General features: G+C 40.9%; 1 protein-coding gene across 1 annotated transcript in view; it reads left to right on the top strand.

Moving 5' to 3' along the window:
• dnah7 (dynein, axonemal, heavy chain 7) overlaps positions 1-18,692 on the top strand; it is a 76,464-nt gene that overhangs the window by 51,748 nt on the left and 6,024 nt on the right. The window contains exons 49-62 of the mRNA XM_026144785.2: positions 879-1,033; positions 3,350-3,540; positions 5,221-5,354; positions 5,567-5,902; positions 6,061-6,187; positions 6,484-6,678; positions 9,874-9,966; positions 10,050-10,226; positions 10,434-10,595; positions 10,683-10,883; positions 11,034-11,195; positions 12,213-12,398; positions 14,212-14,349; positions 16,187-16,417. Of these exons, the coding sequence (XP_026000570.2) occupies positions 879-1,033; positions 3,350-3,540; positions 5,221-5,354; positions 5,567-5,902; positions 6,061-6,187; positions 6,484-6,678; positions 9,874-9,966; positions 10,050-10,226; positions 10,434-10,595; positions 10,683-10,883; positions 11,034-11,195; positions 12,213-12,398; positions 14,212-14,349; positions 16,187-16,417 (2,488 nt within the window). The remainder of the gene's footprint in view (positions 1-878; positions 1,034-3,349; positions 3,541-5,220; positions 5,355-5,566; positions 5,903-6,060; positions 6,188-6,483; positions 6,679-9,873; positions 9,967-10,049; positions 10,227-10,433; positions 10,596-10,682; positions 10,884-11,033; positions 11,196-12,212; positions 12,399-14,211; positions 14,350-16,186; positions 16,418-18,692) is intronic.

Below are 18,692 nucleotides of genomic sequence, written 5' to 3'. Positions count from 1 at the left end.
CCGGGACAAACTGTGTTCCTTTTCAGCTCAATGCGAAACGCGTAATATTTTCTCTGAATGCGAGACGATTTAGTTTTTTACGGGATGGTTGGCAACTCTACTAAGTAATCTTATGAATAAAATAAAGTTTACTATCAGCAACATCAAAGCACCCACCCAGCTGTATAGAAACTCCGTCATGCTAGCTAGTACGCAGTACGAGTTATTGTAACTGACTGTAAAAAGTCAGCACAACGAAAATAAACTACTATTTGGTTTATATCTGACCCAGATAGACTGCAGGTCATAACTTCTTACCTGAAGTTCAGTTCATTGACAGTCAGACCGGTGGCCGCCTCGGGTCTCTCCTCCTCCTGCCTCCCCTTTCCCTCATCCACCTGCTGGCCTCATTGGAAGCTCCTCCATTGCCACCACCAAACAACTGAGTTATTTTTACACATCTGCCAGCATCTGGCCAATCCACCATCTTTCATTGTTTATACCGTAAAAAAACAACAACATAAAAACGAAAAATCACTATTGGGCATACCGCGCATGGCCAGTCCAGCTATGGTGGTGCCATCAGTTAACCCCTTGTGTGCCAGCTGTGGCATGCATGCCCAGGGTTGCCGACCCCTGGTGTAAACGAAGAACAAAATTGTGCTGTAGTCACAGTACTATTGCCACTGGGGTTCTATCCAGCTGTGAGCTGTCTAACTGCGTTTTCACCTCTCAGCTGCTCTCTGCATCGCAGTTGTTGTTCTTCAGCATTCCCCCCAACCCCGTATGTCTCACAGTTAAAAAGATCTTTCTCACTGACAAGGTGGCCTCATTTGATCACACACTGCTGTGTGTGTGTGTGTGTGTGTGTGTGTGTGTGTGTGTGTGTGTGTGTGTAGTAATGCCAGGCGGTGGCCATTGATGATCGATCCTCAAGGCCAGGCCAACAAGTGGGTGAAAAATATGGAGAAGGCCAATAACCTGCATGTTATTAAACTGAGCGATGCTGACTTTGTACGCACTCTGGAGAATTGTATCCAGTTTGGCACACCAGGTAAGTATAATAATTCTTCTAGTTCAATGCGACTGCCATGGCTGCCTCAACCACACTGTTGCACTCCCTGTTACTGCCTGCTGAGGTCTCTCTTTACCACAGAAACTAATTACTGCTGCCCCAAGACTGCAGCTCTCTTTTGTTCTCTGTTGTTCTGTAGTGGCAAAATTGAAATTAGCGATGTTTCTGAGTGAGACATTTCTGAGTGAGCCTTTATTCGGCCTAATGTACTGTTTATATGTCAGACTACTATAGATCACATAAAAGCTCAGGAGAAATCAATTATATGTTCTGCATTTATTTTTTTCTCCTGCCCGGTGTTAGGCTCAAGCTGCAATGTGTAGGCAGATGTGACGATGTTTTTGGACCGATTTTATGTGTCCAAGTGTGGTTGAGGCAGTCATGTGTCTGATTTTATTAATCTCTGTAGCCCCGAAGTGGAAAAGCATTCAATCCCCAGTGCTGCTGTGTAGATGTGACCTTTTGGTCCTCAAACTGGTTTCAGAAAAGAGCCCACCATGTCTCATAGAAAAGTATACAACGTTTTTTTAAAAGTTGTGGTATAATATTGTAGATAATTGCTTCTCATATTATTTTGAAGGGGCCACGGGGGGCAACTTCAAGAAGGAATTAAGACTCAGAAACACAGAAAGCTGCACCACCATTACAGATACATCTAAATAATGAGCTGACCCAGCCAGCCGCTAGGTCTTTGCTTACTGCAAGGCTAACAGCTCAGAGAGTAACTTGTCCTTTTACGGCGCAAAAGAGTCCCCTAAGGGTACAGTTTCATCCTTCACAGCCTGTTTTCTTATTTCACAGTTTTACAGTTTCTTGCTGTTTGTATTACCACTTATAATCCTGATGATGCACTACTATTCTTTCTTTTAGCACGGTTGGGCTGGTGCTTTCATGGCAAATCTCCTAGATATGCATGTGTTTATTAAATTTAAAAACATGCTTTTTAATCTGGTAACATATATTAAATATTTATGCCTATAAAGGGTTGACCTGCTTTGGTAACTAACTTGTAAGAGAAAGTTCATCAGCTATCACTCCATCTGAAAACTGAAGAAAAAGTTAGTTACCACCTAAAGGCAAAATGTCAATTATAGATGGGCTGATGTTGGTAACATGAGAAGAGCATTATCATACTTAATGTGAAATCGTATTAATAATGATGTCATGGGAGTAAGGCGATTGCATTTTCATGTGCTTCACTGATTTCTTGATATTACTCATGTATGCAACTGCAGTGGAAGTTCACGGTTGAGTACTAATCACAGAAAGCTGAAAGACAGTTTGAGTTTAACTTTAATTCATCACACAACTTATAAAATATAGTTTATGCGAGCCAGGAATGCATCAGCACAACTATTACAAGTCTCTGTATGGAGTATAAACTTTCGTTGTTGGGAAGGGTCTCCCACTGCTCCTTAATATGATTTTAAAGATTTTTAAATTGAAAGAACATTTTCAAGCAAGATGCAGAGTACTTTCCAGAGGCAGGAACATGGCCACAATGACATGAAGTGAGAGTCCTGCATGAAATAAATGCACCATGAAATAAGTAAAATGACAAGCCGTGACACAATGCAGTACAGCGCATTTAAATCAAAACAACTGAATAAAACTAATATTAGAGAGAGATGTAAAATGAAACATGACAACAGTGAAATGATAATGGTGAAAAAAAGTTGTATTAGATAGTTAAATTGGGTAAAGAATTAAATATCAAAAGGAAAAGACCAGATTAAAGACCATTTATAGTGTATTTTTAACCAGAAAGTGAAACACTTGGCATGAAGAGTCTCTTTTTCACAGGTAGAGCAGGCGACCGTATGCAGGGTTTGAATGCGCGTTTCTCCCAGTTCTGCCAAAATGGCTAACTGGTGATCTATAAAATACTGGTAAAGGTGTTGTAGGTAAAATGCTTTGTCTTGGCTGAAGAGTTTGGAAATATTTGAAGCTTTGAAGCAGCTCAGCTGTTGAGGCAGTAGTACAACGCATCCACTTAACACACTGTTTGCTGCTACAGCTACACATGTTTCTTTTCCAACTATTTATTTATAAGTGACTTATGTATGTATGTATGTATATATATATGTATATATTGTACTATTCTTAGTTAGCGTATTGTCTGTCTTGTCTTAATGTTGGTTTAAAATGGAGCACTGTAACAAAAAATAATTTCCCCCAGGGATCAATAAAGTATTCTGATTCTGATTCTGATTCAACAGTTTGACAGCTTTTTATATTTATAAAGACGTCTCTCTCCTGATTAGAAAAAACATTGATTTGAACATTTTCTGTCAGTGCTGCTGGAGAATGTCAGTGAGGAGCTGGATCCCATACTGGAGCCTCTGCTGCTTCGACAGACCTTTAAACAGGGCGGTGCAATGTGCATCCGTCTGGGAGACTCTACCATTGAATATGTTCCTGACTTTCGCTTCTACATCACTACCAAGCTACGCAACCCTCACTACCTGCCTGAGACTTCTGTCAAGGTACTGTAGGGATACTGCTGTCACCACTGTTCTGTTTTTCTTCTCCCTACTATAGGATAATGTGCAGTAATTATAACTATGAAACCTTTTTTCATGTACTGAAGTCCATTTGGAAGGTGCAGTAGGATGCAGGACTGGTAGTGCAGGTTTGCAGCAGTTTCATTATAATGGCTTGCTGGGAGTTTCACTGGCCAGCTTGTTGGATCAAGTATCTGAGCATCCAGAAAGAACTTGAATGGATAAAATTCCCGGTGATTAGTTTTAATGTTTTAATTCTACGTTGTGGAGACACGCAGAGAAACCTTCTATTCAACATATTCCATCACTGAGACGTAAATCTGATACCACCTTTAGTTAAAGCAGAGGATAGCATTCATAGTCACCACACATAACAGTGCTGTTTACAGCAAGTTTCAGTGTTGCTGTAACGAGCCGTATGCAGTCCTCCATGCATTCTGTACTAACCTCTTCCACACAGATGGAGCTACAACCCTTTAATTGTGTCACAGCTAAGGATAGATGTATCTACCACAACAGAGCCAACAAAGAAGGGAATAATAAAACACAAGCACACACATAAACCAACAGAGTCATCTGCAGGCTTCTGCCCTAAAATATCAATAATAATAGTGATAAATAGCATCATTTAGAACTGAGGTTTGATTTTCGTTTTGTTTTTTTATTTAAAGTTTTCATTTGATATCAGATGAGATCTACTTTTCTTCTTTGGCTCTTAGTTATTGATACCACCCAAATGACATTTTTACCTCAATAACACAGTGAATCATTGTTCAGTGATATCACCTATATCACCTTCCCAATGGAACACAGCCCCCATCCACTCTGAAAAAAGGATTCCAAGAAAAGGAGCATTAAAGGAAAATTGCATTACTGAGAGGCAAGGGGTTGGAAAGCATTACAGAAGATCACATTTCAAGCATCTATTTGCAGGGGCTCTCCTCTTTATGGGCAGCCATTAGATTGATTCAACTCATTTTTCACAGCTGGCTCAATTCTTCCCTTTTTTTCCCCTCATTTTGCTTAAATCTTTTTTTTTTGTCTTCTCTACAGTACACTATGAGTTTCCATTATTCCCATTAAACCCTATTTGAAACGCAATAGCTCCAAATACAAGAGGGTAAGCATCTAGAAAAAAAGCCCTTAGGAGCGCAAGGGACGAGGCGAGGCAAAGAAGGAGGGTGTATGTGTGAAAAGGACAAACTGGAGATTTATACAGGCTCTGAGTCTTTACCACCAGCTGAGTGGGTCTCACGGCATCAATAGAAATGGAATTAAGCCCCGAAGAAGTGCACTCGTTTATTAGGGCAGAGAGTAGATAGCATATATAGGCTTTTAACCTCCGGGTAAGTGCAGCGCAAGATGACTACGCCTGTGGTAAAAGACACTCCTTCAACTCCTGCAACACCTTTCCACAGAAAAGGAGAAAAAAGTAAATGCATCCTACCTGTACTTTGCCAAGGCTGAAGCAGTTACTGGAATTTATTGGGTAGGAGGTTTGACCAGGAGAACAGCTCTAAAGCCGAGACGATCAACACTTCACTTTAATGGCTGAGAAAAAGGGCGGACACCTTCCTCTGAAACATACACACGTACATCACTTATTCTTCAACAATTATGTCTCCATAGTTGTACGTGAAGTGGATATTCTGTGTGATGTAGGTGACACTGCTAAACTTCATGATCACTCCAGAGGGCATTCAAGACCAGCTACTGGGCATTGTGGTAGCCCGGGAGAGGCCTGACCTGGAAGAAGAGAAACAGGCTCTCATTCTGCAGGGAGCAGAGAACAAAAGGTACAGAGGCATATCGTTAGCTTCATAGAATAAGTGCCTAAGTCATTGGACTAAGTCAATGACTTAGGCACTTATGCTATGAAGCTAACGATATGTTAGACCAAGGTCAAATCCATTCAACTAATTCAATAAAATCTCTACTTCCCCGAGTGAAAAATACTGTAGACTATTAATTCAGAGTTTCTTCCCTTTTTTTTTTTTTTTTTTTTCAGACAACTGAAGGAGATCGAGGACAAAATCTTAGAGGTCCTGTCCTCCTCTCAGGGCAACATCCTGGAGGATGAGACTGCCGTCGAGATCCTCTCTGCTTCCAAGGTGCTTGCCAACGAAATCTCAGAGAAGCAGGCCGTGGCCGAGGTGACAGAGAAGAAGATTGATGAGACCCGCATGGGTTACACACCTATTGCCGTGCATTCGGCAATCTTGTTCTTCTCTATTGCTGACCTGGCTAACATTGAACCCATGTACCAATACTCCCTCACCTGGTTTATTAACCTCTTCATCAGCTCCATTGAGAGCTCAGACAAGAGTGATGACTTGGAGCAGAGGTAGGCAGGCCTGACTAATGTACTAGCAAAATACTAGTTCCTGCTGGTCACCAAAACAGTGTTTTAAAGGTCTCTGTTAAAAAATTAAATGCAATGCTGGTGATGGTGCATTAATGTGATTAAAGATTATTAAATGATGGCATGCGTCTCTTTTTCAGACTGCAGATCCTGAGAGACCACTTTACCTATACACTGTATGTGAATGTGTGTCGCTCTCTGTTTGAGAAGGATAAGCTACTTTTTTCCCTCTGCCTCACTGTCAGCCTGCTTATGCATAGCAAGCTGGTAGGAATTTACACACGCACAGACACACATTTGATAATGGAGAACACACACATATTGTTTGGGTTTTGTTTTTTTTAAATAAGTGATTAGATAATCAAACAAGCTCCTTAGTGTCAGTTTTCAGCTCTGGTCTTCTCGAGGATTGTTTTAGATTATCTGTTTCTTCTATTTCCAATTTGCATAAACTACTTATCCAAAGATAATCCCCCAAATTGTCAAGCATTAATCCACTTAATTACAAATTCTGGTCATTCTGCTGCTGTGTTAACAGGACATGTCACTAATTAATGTTTTAGGTGGAAGAGGGGGAGTGGCGCTTCCTTCTAACGGGCGGTGTGGGCCTGGACAACCCCTACTCCAATCCCTGCACCTGGCTGCCTAAAAAGTCTTGGGATGAGATATGCCGCTTGGATGCGATGGAACATTTCAAAGGCCTGCGTCAGGACCTGACAGGCTGCAGAAATGAGTGGAAACAGGTCTATGACAGCCCAGTAAGTCGCCTCTCGCTGGGTTTGTTGAATATAGTAAAAAAGTATGATGACATTTTTCATTTATTTTTCTAGTTTAAACTCAGAAAAATAAACTTTGATGTAGTCTGTATTAAGTCACTTGAAATGAAATATTCAAGTCGGTTTATGTTTTAAATTTGATGATTATGGTTTATAGCATATGAAAATCAGAATTTCAGTGTGCTATTGGTACCATTGCATTGGCAATATTAACAATTATAGGGAAGACTGCTGATTCAAGAAGTAGAATCTGCCTCCATGCACAGGAATGGAGCTACACTGTCTGAGCCAGAGACCACATCAGAATATTTTACCTGGACTTTTGCTCAGTGGTTCAAAGTCTTCTTTTCAGATGAAAGTACATTTTGCTTTTTATTCGGAAATCAAAGCATCCTACCGTCTGGAGGAAGAGTGGAGAGAATCAAAAGGTGTTTCAAATCCAGTGAAGTTGGCCAGTGTTGGGTGCTATGTTATCCGCTTATGTTGGTGGTGGTTGGCCCACTGTGTTTTATCGAGTCAGCCATCTACCAGAGCACTTCATGTTTCCATCTACAGAACGCTTTATGTGGATGCCGATTTTCTTTTCTCCACCAGAAGTTTGCTTCTGCCCACAATCCCAAAACTGCTACCAAATGGTGTTTTGACCATGTTGTTAGTGTCCTTTATTGGCCAGCTAGCTGAAAGAGACTATATGGGGTATTGTCAAGAGGAAGATGAGAAAGATCCAACCCAAAAATACAGATCAGCTGCTATCATAGGGGCAGTAAATCATCCTAAAATGTAAAGTTAATCAATATTAAACATTAATTTAGCTTCTGTGACTTGTGTCATATTTTAGGAAGTGTGTTAACTTCTAGGTGGAAGTGAGTTTGGTTACAGTTTACATCAAACTGGTCCTCTTTTGGTGTCAACAGAGTATTGAAATTAAAACATCTGTCTGCAGTCTGTTGGTTTGATAGATCAGAGTGGATCCACTGACCCAAAGTTTACTTTGGAAAATTAATATGTACATCAAAAGATTTAACAATTATTATTTTTTGTTTGTTTCTATGTTTTTCATCTCGCCCTCTTACCCAAACCTTATAGATTAATTACTTGACATACAGCGGACAAAATATTATAATTATTTTTCGGTGTGGGTGTTATCTGTGTCCTGCGGGTGGCATGGTGGTGGTTTCCTGGTTTAAACGACCACCAGCTGTTTGAGGCCTTTCTGTGTGGAGGTTGCATGTTCTCAGCGGGGTCTCTATGAGTATTCTGGCTTCCTCCCACAGTCCAAAGACATGCATGTTAACCGGTGATTCTAAATTGTCTGTAGGTATGAATGGTTGTGTCTCTGTGTCACCTTGTTACAAGCTTGTGAGCCTGTCCAGTGTGCACCCTGACTCTTTCCCTGTGGCAGCTGGGATAGACTCCAGCCCCAGAATTGGATGTGTAAGTGGAAGAAGATTGATGGATGCAATGAGTGTTTTGGAAGTGCTTGTCTTGTAGACACAGACTAGAGTAAAAGTTGCTGCTTTGCTGGTGAAAGCACAACAAGAAACAGAGTCTTAATTTCTTCTTAATATGAGTAAAAGTGTTTGATTGGCTGTGCAGATGCAAAACAATCAAACCTTGGGAAAACAGTGAATGAGATAAAATAGCAGCATTAAACACAAGGCCAGCTTCGCCCAACTTTAAGCTTAGCAGGGTGGCTCTGTGGAATCTCACAACTGGGGTGCAGCGGCGCTCCCCCCTTCCCTGCCTGGGAACAATGTGGATGCAGAGTACTTCAGTTTATATATTCAGTGTAGCATGTATGCTTTGACTATTTTACCACCTTTTGTCTCGGCTAGATTTCTTTATTAATCATAACATGTGTTCTCACTTTGATTCCACACACATGCCATAATTTGATTCGTTACATTGTTATCTTTTTTCTTTTTAGTTTTGTCAATACAACATCACTTCAAATATTGTATTTTTTTAAATTAATGATAGATATGCCAAACAAATCATAGGATTAGTTGTTTTCTCATACTGTACCCTCCTATAGTACAAGAAAATGTCTGATTCAAAAATATTGGCCCTGTTCAAATTAGCTTTTTTATTAATTTTTAAAGCCACTGGTTGATCTGATTTATCTGACACATTGAAGCTTTAACTTTGTACTTTGTTTTAAGAGTCTTTTTTTCAGTTATTATACATGTAGTGAATATAAAGGGCATACAGAACAAAGGAGGTTGAAGAGGGAAACATTTTCCTGTCAGATTATGATGCACACAGAGACACTGTCCATCTTTGAAACACAGAGAATCACAAACTGAGGTTTCATCTAATCTAATCAAATCTATTCAGCTCCTGTTGTGCTCCTCATATCTATGCAATCTAAATGCAAGAACAGCTGCTTAATCAATGTGTGGCGCATTCAAACATGCGTGTGGCGTACAGGCTTGTGTCTTTGCCGTCGCACATACGTGCACACAAACCATCTTTGATTTATAATCAACAAAATCAGCCACAACACTTCTGTCTAATTAAATCGAGTTTGTTCCAGTTGTAGAATTCACATTTATTCAATTTTGATGTAAGAACAGCTGTTCAATCAAGCACACGGGCACTCACACACGCTAACACACCCTGTTCACACAGTGAATCCCCAGGAGATCCTAAATAGGTGTATCCATCTCAAAGCACCTGCCAACACACATAGCCAGAAGTCTCTCGACAAACAGCCTAGGGGAAATAATTCCAAAAGTTCCCTCTACCATTGCTCACTTCCTCCGGTGCACTTGTTCCACTAATTAATCAAACATATTGCTGTGACCTAAAACCCATTTCCCTTTTTTTTTTTTTTCTTCTCTTCCCCATTTCTGTCTGCTTCCATTTGTTGCCTTTCTTCATGCTTTTCATTTGCATGTCTAGTTATGTACAATATTTCTCTATTTTTTTGCACGATTGCACTGATTAACCTTGCCTGTCACCGAAAACTTGACATAATTATTCCTCAGCTGGTATTTGATTAGGATCATTTTGATCAACAGATTTAAAATATCTAGTGCTTTTCTACAGCTTAAAATATATATTTATGACATATGACAGGATTAATATTTGGAAAGTTATGCAGTGTGAAACTAAAAGTACTTCCCATGCATACTTAGTCTGAATCAAAACTGACTCTGCTTTGTCTATTTGCAGGAGCCCCATCAGACTCAGTTTCCTAATGAGTGGCAGGAGAAGCTGAGCCAGTTTCAGAAGATGCTGGTGATTCGCTGTCTCAGGCCAGACAAAGTCAGTCCACATGGGGAATGATCTCTTTTTATAACCTTTTTTTCACATAAAACCTCTAAAACATTCCTTTAACTTGTCCTCAGATTGTTCCCGTGGTTCAGGAGTTTGTTTCAGACAAGTTGGGCCATCACTTCATTGAAGCACCACCCTTTAACTTAAGTAACACCTTTACAGATAGCCATTGTTGTGCCCCCCTTATCTTCATCCTTTCCCCTGGCTCCGACCCCATGGCGGCTTTGCTCAAGTTTGGAGATGAAAAGGTACAGAGACATTACAACTATAGCTGTCATCCTGCTGTGTGCATCAAACTGTAAATGAAATCAAAATTGCCTCTAACAATGAAAGAAATTCAATCTCAATATTTACTGGGTCTAAAAAAAAAAAAGAGAGAGAGAGAGAGAGAGAGAGAGAGACCTCAGTCAAAAAGCAGCTAAAAAATGAAGTGCACCACTCTTCTTATCTCTCAGGGCTTTACCGGTAACAAGCTGACGTCCCTCTCTTTGGGCCAAGGCCAAGGTCCTATTGCTATGCGCATGATTCAGACAGGCATTAACGAAGGCACCTGGGTGGTTCTGCAAAACTGCCACTTGGCCACTTCATGGATGTCAACACTGGAGAGAGTTTGTGAGGTGAGGACATGCGTTTTTTCAGTACACAGCAAGTTATATTGTTCCAATATATGCATGTATTTACTTGCTTTTTGCCTCTGTGAGCAGGGGCTGAACCCAGATACCACCCACCCAGACTTCAGGCTGTGGCTTACTAGCTACCCATCTCCCACATTCCCTGTGGCGGTGCTCCAGAATGGTGTTAAGATGACCAACGAGGCTCCAAAAGGTCTCCGCTCCAACATTGCACGTTCCTTCTTAATGGATCCCATCTCTGACCCAGAGTTTTTTGGCAGCTGCAGCAAGCCGGTCAGTATGCAAACATGTCTTGGTGGCTTGCTGTGCATGTCTACCATGGCTCCGTCAGCGGGTGGATTTCAGGGTGTGTGTGTTTTAGCAGTGGGATACGAGCACCACTATTTATCTTAGATCACATCTTTCATCTGTTCCACCTCCCAGGCTGTGTTCAAGAAGCTATTGTATGGCTTGTGTTTCTTCCACGCCCTGACCCAAGAGAGGAGAAAGTTTGGACCTTTAGGCTGGAACATTCCATACGAGTTCAATGAGACTGACCTCCGGATCTCTGTACAGCAACTACACATGTTCCTGGAACAGTACCAGGTAGATGTTCTTGAATTGTTTCCATTCACGGGCAATTTTTTTGCTTACTGTGTTTTTCTCTCCAAAAAACATTGTATTTCATCGAGTGAACGCAAGCGTTTAACCAGTTACAAATTCCATGCGGTCTGGGATGTAGTGCTTTCATATAAACTTTACATAGAGCTGTATGAAGTGAGTTTATCTCACATGCAGACCCACATCCACGATGTACTCCTATATAGCTGTCAGCATCTAAGCTCATATTAAAAATTCTGGCTTTTACAACTACCGTCTGCTTTGCTCAAGTATTCCTTTTCATAAGCCATATTCAAAACCCCTCTTGACATTTTTCCACATACAGATAGCACTCCAATCCTCCACCATCCCCTCTTCCTGTGGAAAAAGCAGTAGGCATAAACTACTGAGGATCTTTTTGGAACGCAGTGACATTTTCAGCTTGTGGCTGAGTGTTGCTCAGTGCATTTTTAAGTGAAGTCCTCCTCAAGAAAATGCCAAACTGGCCACAACTTCACCCTTCTGCATCCTCACACGCTTTTTTGTGTGCAAATGCTGATTCTAAAGTGACAGGTTTGTCAGGTCACAGCATTATAACCCCCTGACAAATACTGTGTATGTCCCCTCAGTGCTTCGAAATACTTCTAACCTGTTGTGGTTTTGAATGGGATAGTTTGGATGTTTTATGGTTTCTGGCAGTGGGCTGTAGTTGGATCCTCGGGTTCTGTGGATTGTGGGGTGGGGTCTTTGTTCATCCGGCTTGTTTTACAGCTGTTAAGGAATTTTTGCATTGTGACAGAGCACATTGCTCTGCTGAAGAAGCTTCTACCATGAGGTAGAAGTCAAAGTAATGTCTGCATGAATGCCATAAGTTTCCCATCGTTTTGTTTCATTTTGCAACGAAAAAAAACGATCACTTCACCTGTCAGAGCTGGCAGATCTGTGTACATTGAAAATCAACTACCTCTCACTTACCTGCTGTTATGTTCTCTTATGAAATGAATGATTTATTGTGTTGTACAGGAAGTGCCGTTTGATGCCCTCTGTTACATGACCGGTGAGTGTAACTACGGCGGGCGAGTGACTGACGACTGGGACAGACGAACCCTGCGCACGATCCTCTCGATCTTTTACACCCCAAAGATCATCCAGGACCCTGGCTACACATTTGACCCCAGTGGGCTGTACTATGCACCAGCTGAGGGAGATGTAAGATATACAGAGTCTCAGATAAGATTTTTTTTTAAACGAATCACCTCTTTGGTTAAAGTCTGGCTGTAGGCAACAAAATAAGCACAGGATTTATGGTAATATGTCAATACCAGGGAAATGTTTTTGCAGTATTCATGATGCAGTCTCACTGATCTGAGTTGTAACTCTCTCCTTTAGTCACATTTAGTAACTTCTCGTTACTTTTATTATCTTCAAAATGTGTGTTTGGTGCCACAACAAAAACTCCATCTAACTCCTGTTTATGGACCAAATATAATATGTTTTTTATCAGGCACACTCCATTTCCAGGGACAATAACTGACTGCAAACCTCATGATCATATGCTCAGTTCAGACTTATGGTAGATGCACTACCGGTCAAAAGTTTGGACACACCTTCTCATTTAATGTTTTATTCTTTCTTTTTTTTAACTTTTTATATTGTAGATTCATACTGAAGATAGCTTCATGATGTGGTCTCCTAAAATGGTTTCACTTCACAGGTGTGCTGTGTCAGGGTTCATTTGTGGAATTTCTTGCTGCTTTGCTGGCGACACTGTTGGGGATTTAGTCAAATTTGAAGGCACACTGAACCAACATGGCTACCACAGCATCCTGCAGTGACGTGCCATCCTATCTGGTTTGTGTTTGGTTGGACTGTCATTTATTTTTCAACAGGTCACTGACCCCAAACTCAGCTCCAGGCTGTGTAAGGGCTATGTGACCAAGAAGGAGAGTGATGGAGTGCTGTGCCAGATGGCCTGGCCTCCACACTCACCTGACCTATCCCACCTAGGGTGAGATGGACCACAGAGTGAAGGCAAAAATGGCCAACAAGTGCTCAGCATCTGGGAGCTCCTTCAAGATTGTTGGAAAACCATTTCAGATGACTGCCTCATAAAGCTCAATGAGAAAATGCCAAGAGTGTGTGCAAAGCAGTAATTATAGAAAAATATAAAATGTGTTTTGAGCTATTTCACACTTTTTGTGTTCACTACATAATTCCATATGTGTTCATTCATAGTTTTGCAGATTCTCACTGAAGCAACAATGTAAATAGTCATGAAAATAAAGAAAAACCATGCAATGAAAAGGTTTGTCCAAACCTTTGACGAAATAATACAGTTCTTCTGTATTGTAAGAAGAACTGTAAGTGTATCTGTACCTGTAAGTGTTCCTTCAGCTTTAACCTCTTCACATGTTCTACTCCTCAGTATTTGCCTTGATGTCACAATATGTCAACCAGGTTTAAGTGCAGTCTGCTAAACTAGCAGATGCTGAGTTTGTTCATGCTGTTGAATTTTTGATATATAGTACAGCATAGGTATGTTATTCACTCGTGTTTTCATTCATATTCAAATATCAGTTACACAAAGCTGCTGGCAGTATCATTGCCTTAAAATTCAATAAAAGTAAACCTGGCAGTTTTTCAAGGAAGCATATTGCAGGACTCCTTTGCATTGTTGTTGAGCTACCTTTAAAAAGTCATTAACAGATAAAATGTGTGTAACAAGGCACAGCAGGAAGCCACCATCAGTGAGGGCTGATATATTTGTTAACACTAGTACAATCTATGGTGCACACCATTTTATTTGGCATTTAGTTCTCCAGCACTGCACCCCCCTCCAACCACATCTTTTATTCATGAAGACACATTTACATAGTCATTAAAATAAATGTCAGCAATCTAAGGAGCCGACTTGTTTTTCAGCGAGTGTTATTACTCGAGATGTTTCCTGATGTTGCGTTAAAAAATCGTCCTCTTACTTCACTCGTCCCCTCTCCCTCTGTTTTCTGCATCTCTGTCGCAGTACGACAACTACATCGAATATACCAAGTCGCTGCCACTCAATCCGTCACCAGAAATTTTTGGCATGAACGCTAACGCAGATATCACCAAGGACCAGGCTGAGACTCAACTTCTGTTTGACAGCATCTTGCTTACACAGGTAACGCTACCTTGACCCTTGATAAGTCTGTATTGTATTGATCAGCTGTCACAGGAAGTTCAGACACACATGAGTAATCTTTTAGGAAAAATAAACGGGCATATCCAGGAGTACTTTGTAGAGACCTTTTTTTACTACCACAGAAATGGAAAAAAACACAGCACTGAGGCCAGACCTCGGCACAAATTTAAAAAAAGAAAGAGCCAGCAGTCTTTGGTTGCTTCCCAGGCCAAAGCGCCCCCTCTTGGCCAACATCCCAGATGCTCAGCTGGAATGACCCCACCCACTCTGACCCCGCAAATACATAACACACAAACAAACACAAAATAAACAGACCGGAATACATGCATGGGAACACATTTACCTAGGCACCAAAGTTATTTCTCCCATAAACACACACAGCATCGGTATGCCTCCTGTGGATCTGTTCTAAATATTTTATCGGCCTGCATTAAAATGCACCGTGCAGCATTAATTAAAAACAAAAAAAAATCGAAATAAATATTGCAGTTGCTTTTAGAGAGACTTCTCAAAGAGCAACATTGTGCTTTGAGGCTGCAGAGACACAGTCACAGTGGCTTTGGTGGAGCTGTGTGATCCAGCATCATTATAGCTCAGCTTTGTTAGACGAGGTTAGCTTGTTCAGGATTATATATCTTACCGCTTCCCCGCTCCAGTCGATGTTTGATGGAAATCAAATGTGAGGGATTTTGCATCAAGGCCTACTCGAACATAAAAGAAGTGTGGCTTCTACTGCAAAGTGGAAAGGGGTTTTTATTTATCTGTGTATCCATTTATTTAAAGAACCACCACAGTGTCTTTGACTTCTGAAAAAATATTTCTCTATGCTAGAAGTTTTAAAGTGGATCGACACACAACACTAGAGAAGAATTCCACATTCAGCTCAGCATATATAGTGAAAGTGTATTTTTATAGCATCAGACCTGCGTTGCTACAAAGACAGAATTATCTCCACATGCATCGTGACTTCTAGATCTCAAGTTAAAATTAGAGCTCCGTGCAGTCTGGCATTTATTCGTATAAATTCCATTCAACAAGATTAATAATGGCTCCAGTCATGTGTGGACTTCATTAGCATCTAATACGATCTCATCAGTCTCAATGACCGATAAACAGGGAGACACTTCAAATGGAATGAAGCAGCTATTTATCATTCTCCTACTGTAACCCTGTTGCCATCAGCCAATGATTATCCATTACCGCTGGCTAGTGACTAAGCATCATATAGGTAAATGGTGCAAGTTGCACTAAGAAGAAAAGCGTAAGAATCACAGATTAGAGTGAATAATTATCACCATGAATGATCATTATAATTGTTGATAAGAGTGTGTCAAATTACTGCGTGGGAGAAATCGGGGGTAAAATGCAGTGAAGCCTTTCATCTCGCGCTGTATGATGAAATCCTGAGATTATACTTGCAGTGATTCCTCTGTGGACAGTGTTGCAGCTATAACCTGAGAAATGTGTACAAATTAAGAAAGAGAAGGTAAAATAAAATATAAAAACGTTGATATTCTGTGTCATTCCGTGTTCTTTTAGATGCATAAAATGTGAATCACTCAGGCACAAAGATGATGAAATATAAGCAAAGTCGAGTCAGAAGTCAGGCCCTCTTAGCATCAGGGTCTTTTCAGGATCAGAATAGCACTAGTGCAAATGAGTCTTTAAAAGAGAATACATAATTTGACAAGTCAAAGACAGCAAATGGTAATTTTCCCTAAAAAATATGAACTGTCAATCGATTGAGAACCCCACATCCTGCCTTCCCTTCTCATCAGCCCTCTGTCGCTCTGTTGTGCTCTATGTCTCTGATCAGTCCCGCTCTTCAGGCGCAGATGCCAAATCCTCAGATGACATGGTCTTTGAAGTGGCAGCTGACATCCTCAGTAAGCTGCCTGAAGACTTTGACTTGGAGGCAGCAATGAGCCGCTTTCCTACCAGCTACAACCAGAGCATGAACACAGTGCTGGTGCAGGAGATGGGTCGCTTCAACAACCTGCTCGGCACGATCCGAGACTCTTGCATCAACATTCAGAAGGCCATAAAGGTACGTGGAGAAAGGGCTGGAATGTATCTGCAGTAAATTTGAAGAGTGTCTTTTTTTTTAAATCACTTTTCACAAGAGAAATATGAAAATATCAAGAATTAAGTGTCGTCACTTAGCAGCCATCTGAGCAAAAGCCTCTAACTAAATAACTGAAAGGAGAACCATAAGTCTTATTTCAGTGGTCATGGGATATAAAAACACTATTATGAATTACTTATAACTCACTTCAAAAAAGCAACACGATCAAAGTGTGTGGCTCACCCCACCAGAGCGCACAGAAAATGTGCTGGTTTACATTAAGGAGACTGTAAGATGAGAAAAAGTACTCCTGGCTAGAACTTTAGCATGATAACAGATATATCAGCAGCCGCACACTTGAAACTGTCATGAACTTCAACTGTGTACTTGCAAATGTACAAGATGACTGGATCATATGTTTCCCAGTTGGGCTCTGTGGTGGCTCTCTGGGAGACAGGTGAGACACTTGGCATTCAGGAGTTTTCCCATCACTTTCTATTGATCGTTTTGAGAGTGCCACGCCTCTCCTTTATACCGCCTCTGGGTAATACCTGACCTACCAGAGAGGGGAGTAAGCATTAAGTGTTTAAGTCTGGTCCAGGTCTCAGGAATCATTGTTGTCTGGATATTGTCCAAATGCCAAACGCTGTGTAATTGCAGTAAATTTGTTTAAGAAAAACAGTTACGCCAAATGATGAATCATCATTGATTTTACATTTCTGTTCAGTGAAAGTAATAATTCATGTGTGGACGCACATCTCTGCTGAATGATTATAGAGGAAACACTGGTAATGCATCCTCAGAAATCAGATACTATAAACATTCAGCAGAATACAGTTGGGTGCAACAACCTAATATACATCCTCTCTTTGTTAAACCAGGGAAAGTGTTGACATTATCCTGCATATAATTTTTGTCTACGTAAAAGTCTGTGTGTTACTGTTATTCATACAAGCAGTGTTGCTACAGTGGGGCAAAAAAGTATTTAGTCAGCCACCGATTGTGCAAGTTCCCCCACTTAAAATGATGACAGAGGTCAGTAATTTGCACCAGAGGTACACTTCAACTGTGAGAGACAGAATGTGAAAAAAAAATCCATGAATCCACATGGTAGGATTTGTAAAGAATTTATTCGTAAATTAGGGTGGAAAATAAGTATTTGGTCACCTCAAACAAGGAAAATCTCTGGCTCTCACAGACCTGTAACGTCTTCTGTAAGAAGCTTTTCTGTCCCCCACTCATTACCTGTATGAATGGCACCTGTTTGAACTCATCATCTGTATAAAAGACACCTGTCCACAGCCTCAAACAGTCAGACTCCAAACTCCGCCATGGCCAAGACCAAAGAGCTTTCGAAGGACACCAGGAAAAGTATTGTAGACCTGCACCAGACTGGGAAGAGTGAATCTACAATAGGCAAGCAGCTTGGTGTGAAAAAATCAACTGTGGGAGCAATCATCAGAAAATGGAAGACATACAAGACCACTGATAATCTCCCACGATCTGGGGCTCCACGCAAGATCTCGTCCCGTGGGGTCAAAATGATCATGAGAACGGTGAGCAAAGATCCCAGAACCACACGGGGGGACCTGGTGAATGACCTGCAGAGAGCTGGGACCAAAGTAACAAAGGTCACCATCAGTAACACACTACAACGGCAGGGAATCAAATCCCGCAGTGCCAGACGTGTTCCGCTGCTGAAGCCAGTGCATGTCCAGGCCCGTCTGAAGTTTGCCAGAGAGCACATGGATGATACAGCAGAGGATTGGGAGAATGTCATGTGGTCAGATGAAACCAAAATAGAACTTTTTGGTATAAACTCAACTCGTCGTGTTTGGAGGAAGAAGTAAGTAAGTAAAATTTATTTATATAGCGCTTTTCACAGATAAAAATCACAAAGTGCTTTACAACACAGAAAATGGGAATATAAAACAATATAACAGTAAATAAAACAATGTAAAACAATAAAACTATAAAAACAGCATAAGAAGAAATTAATCAAATGCTTTTCTAAATAAAAATGTCTTCAGCTGTTTCTTAAAACAATCAATGGAGTCCGTGCAGCGAAGAGACAGTGGGAGAGAATTCCACAACCGTGGTGCCACAGTCTGAAAGAAGAATACTGAGTTGCATCCCAAGAACACCATACCTACTGTGAAGCATGGGGGTGGAAACATCATGCTATGGGGCTGTTTTTCTGCCAAGGGGACAGGACGACTGATCCGTGTTAAGGACAGAATGAATGGGGCCATGTATC

This window comes from Astatotilapia calliptera, chromosome 16, assembly GCF_964374335.1.
Source record: "Astatotilapia calliptera chromosome 16, fAstCal68.1, whole genome shotgun sequence".
NCBI classification, from domain to species: domain Eukaryota; kingdom Metazoa; phylum Chordata; class Actinopteri; order Cichliformes; family Cichlidae; genus Astatotilapia; species Astatotilapia calliptera.
This window is presented reverse-complemented; position numbering and strand designations above follow the sequence as displayed.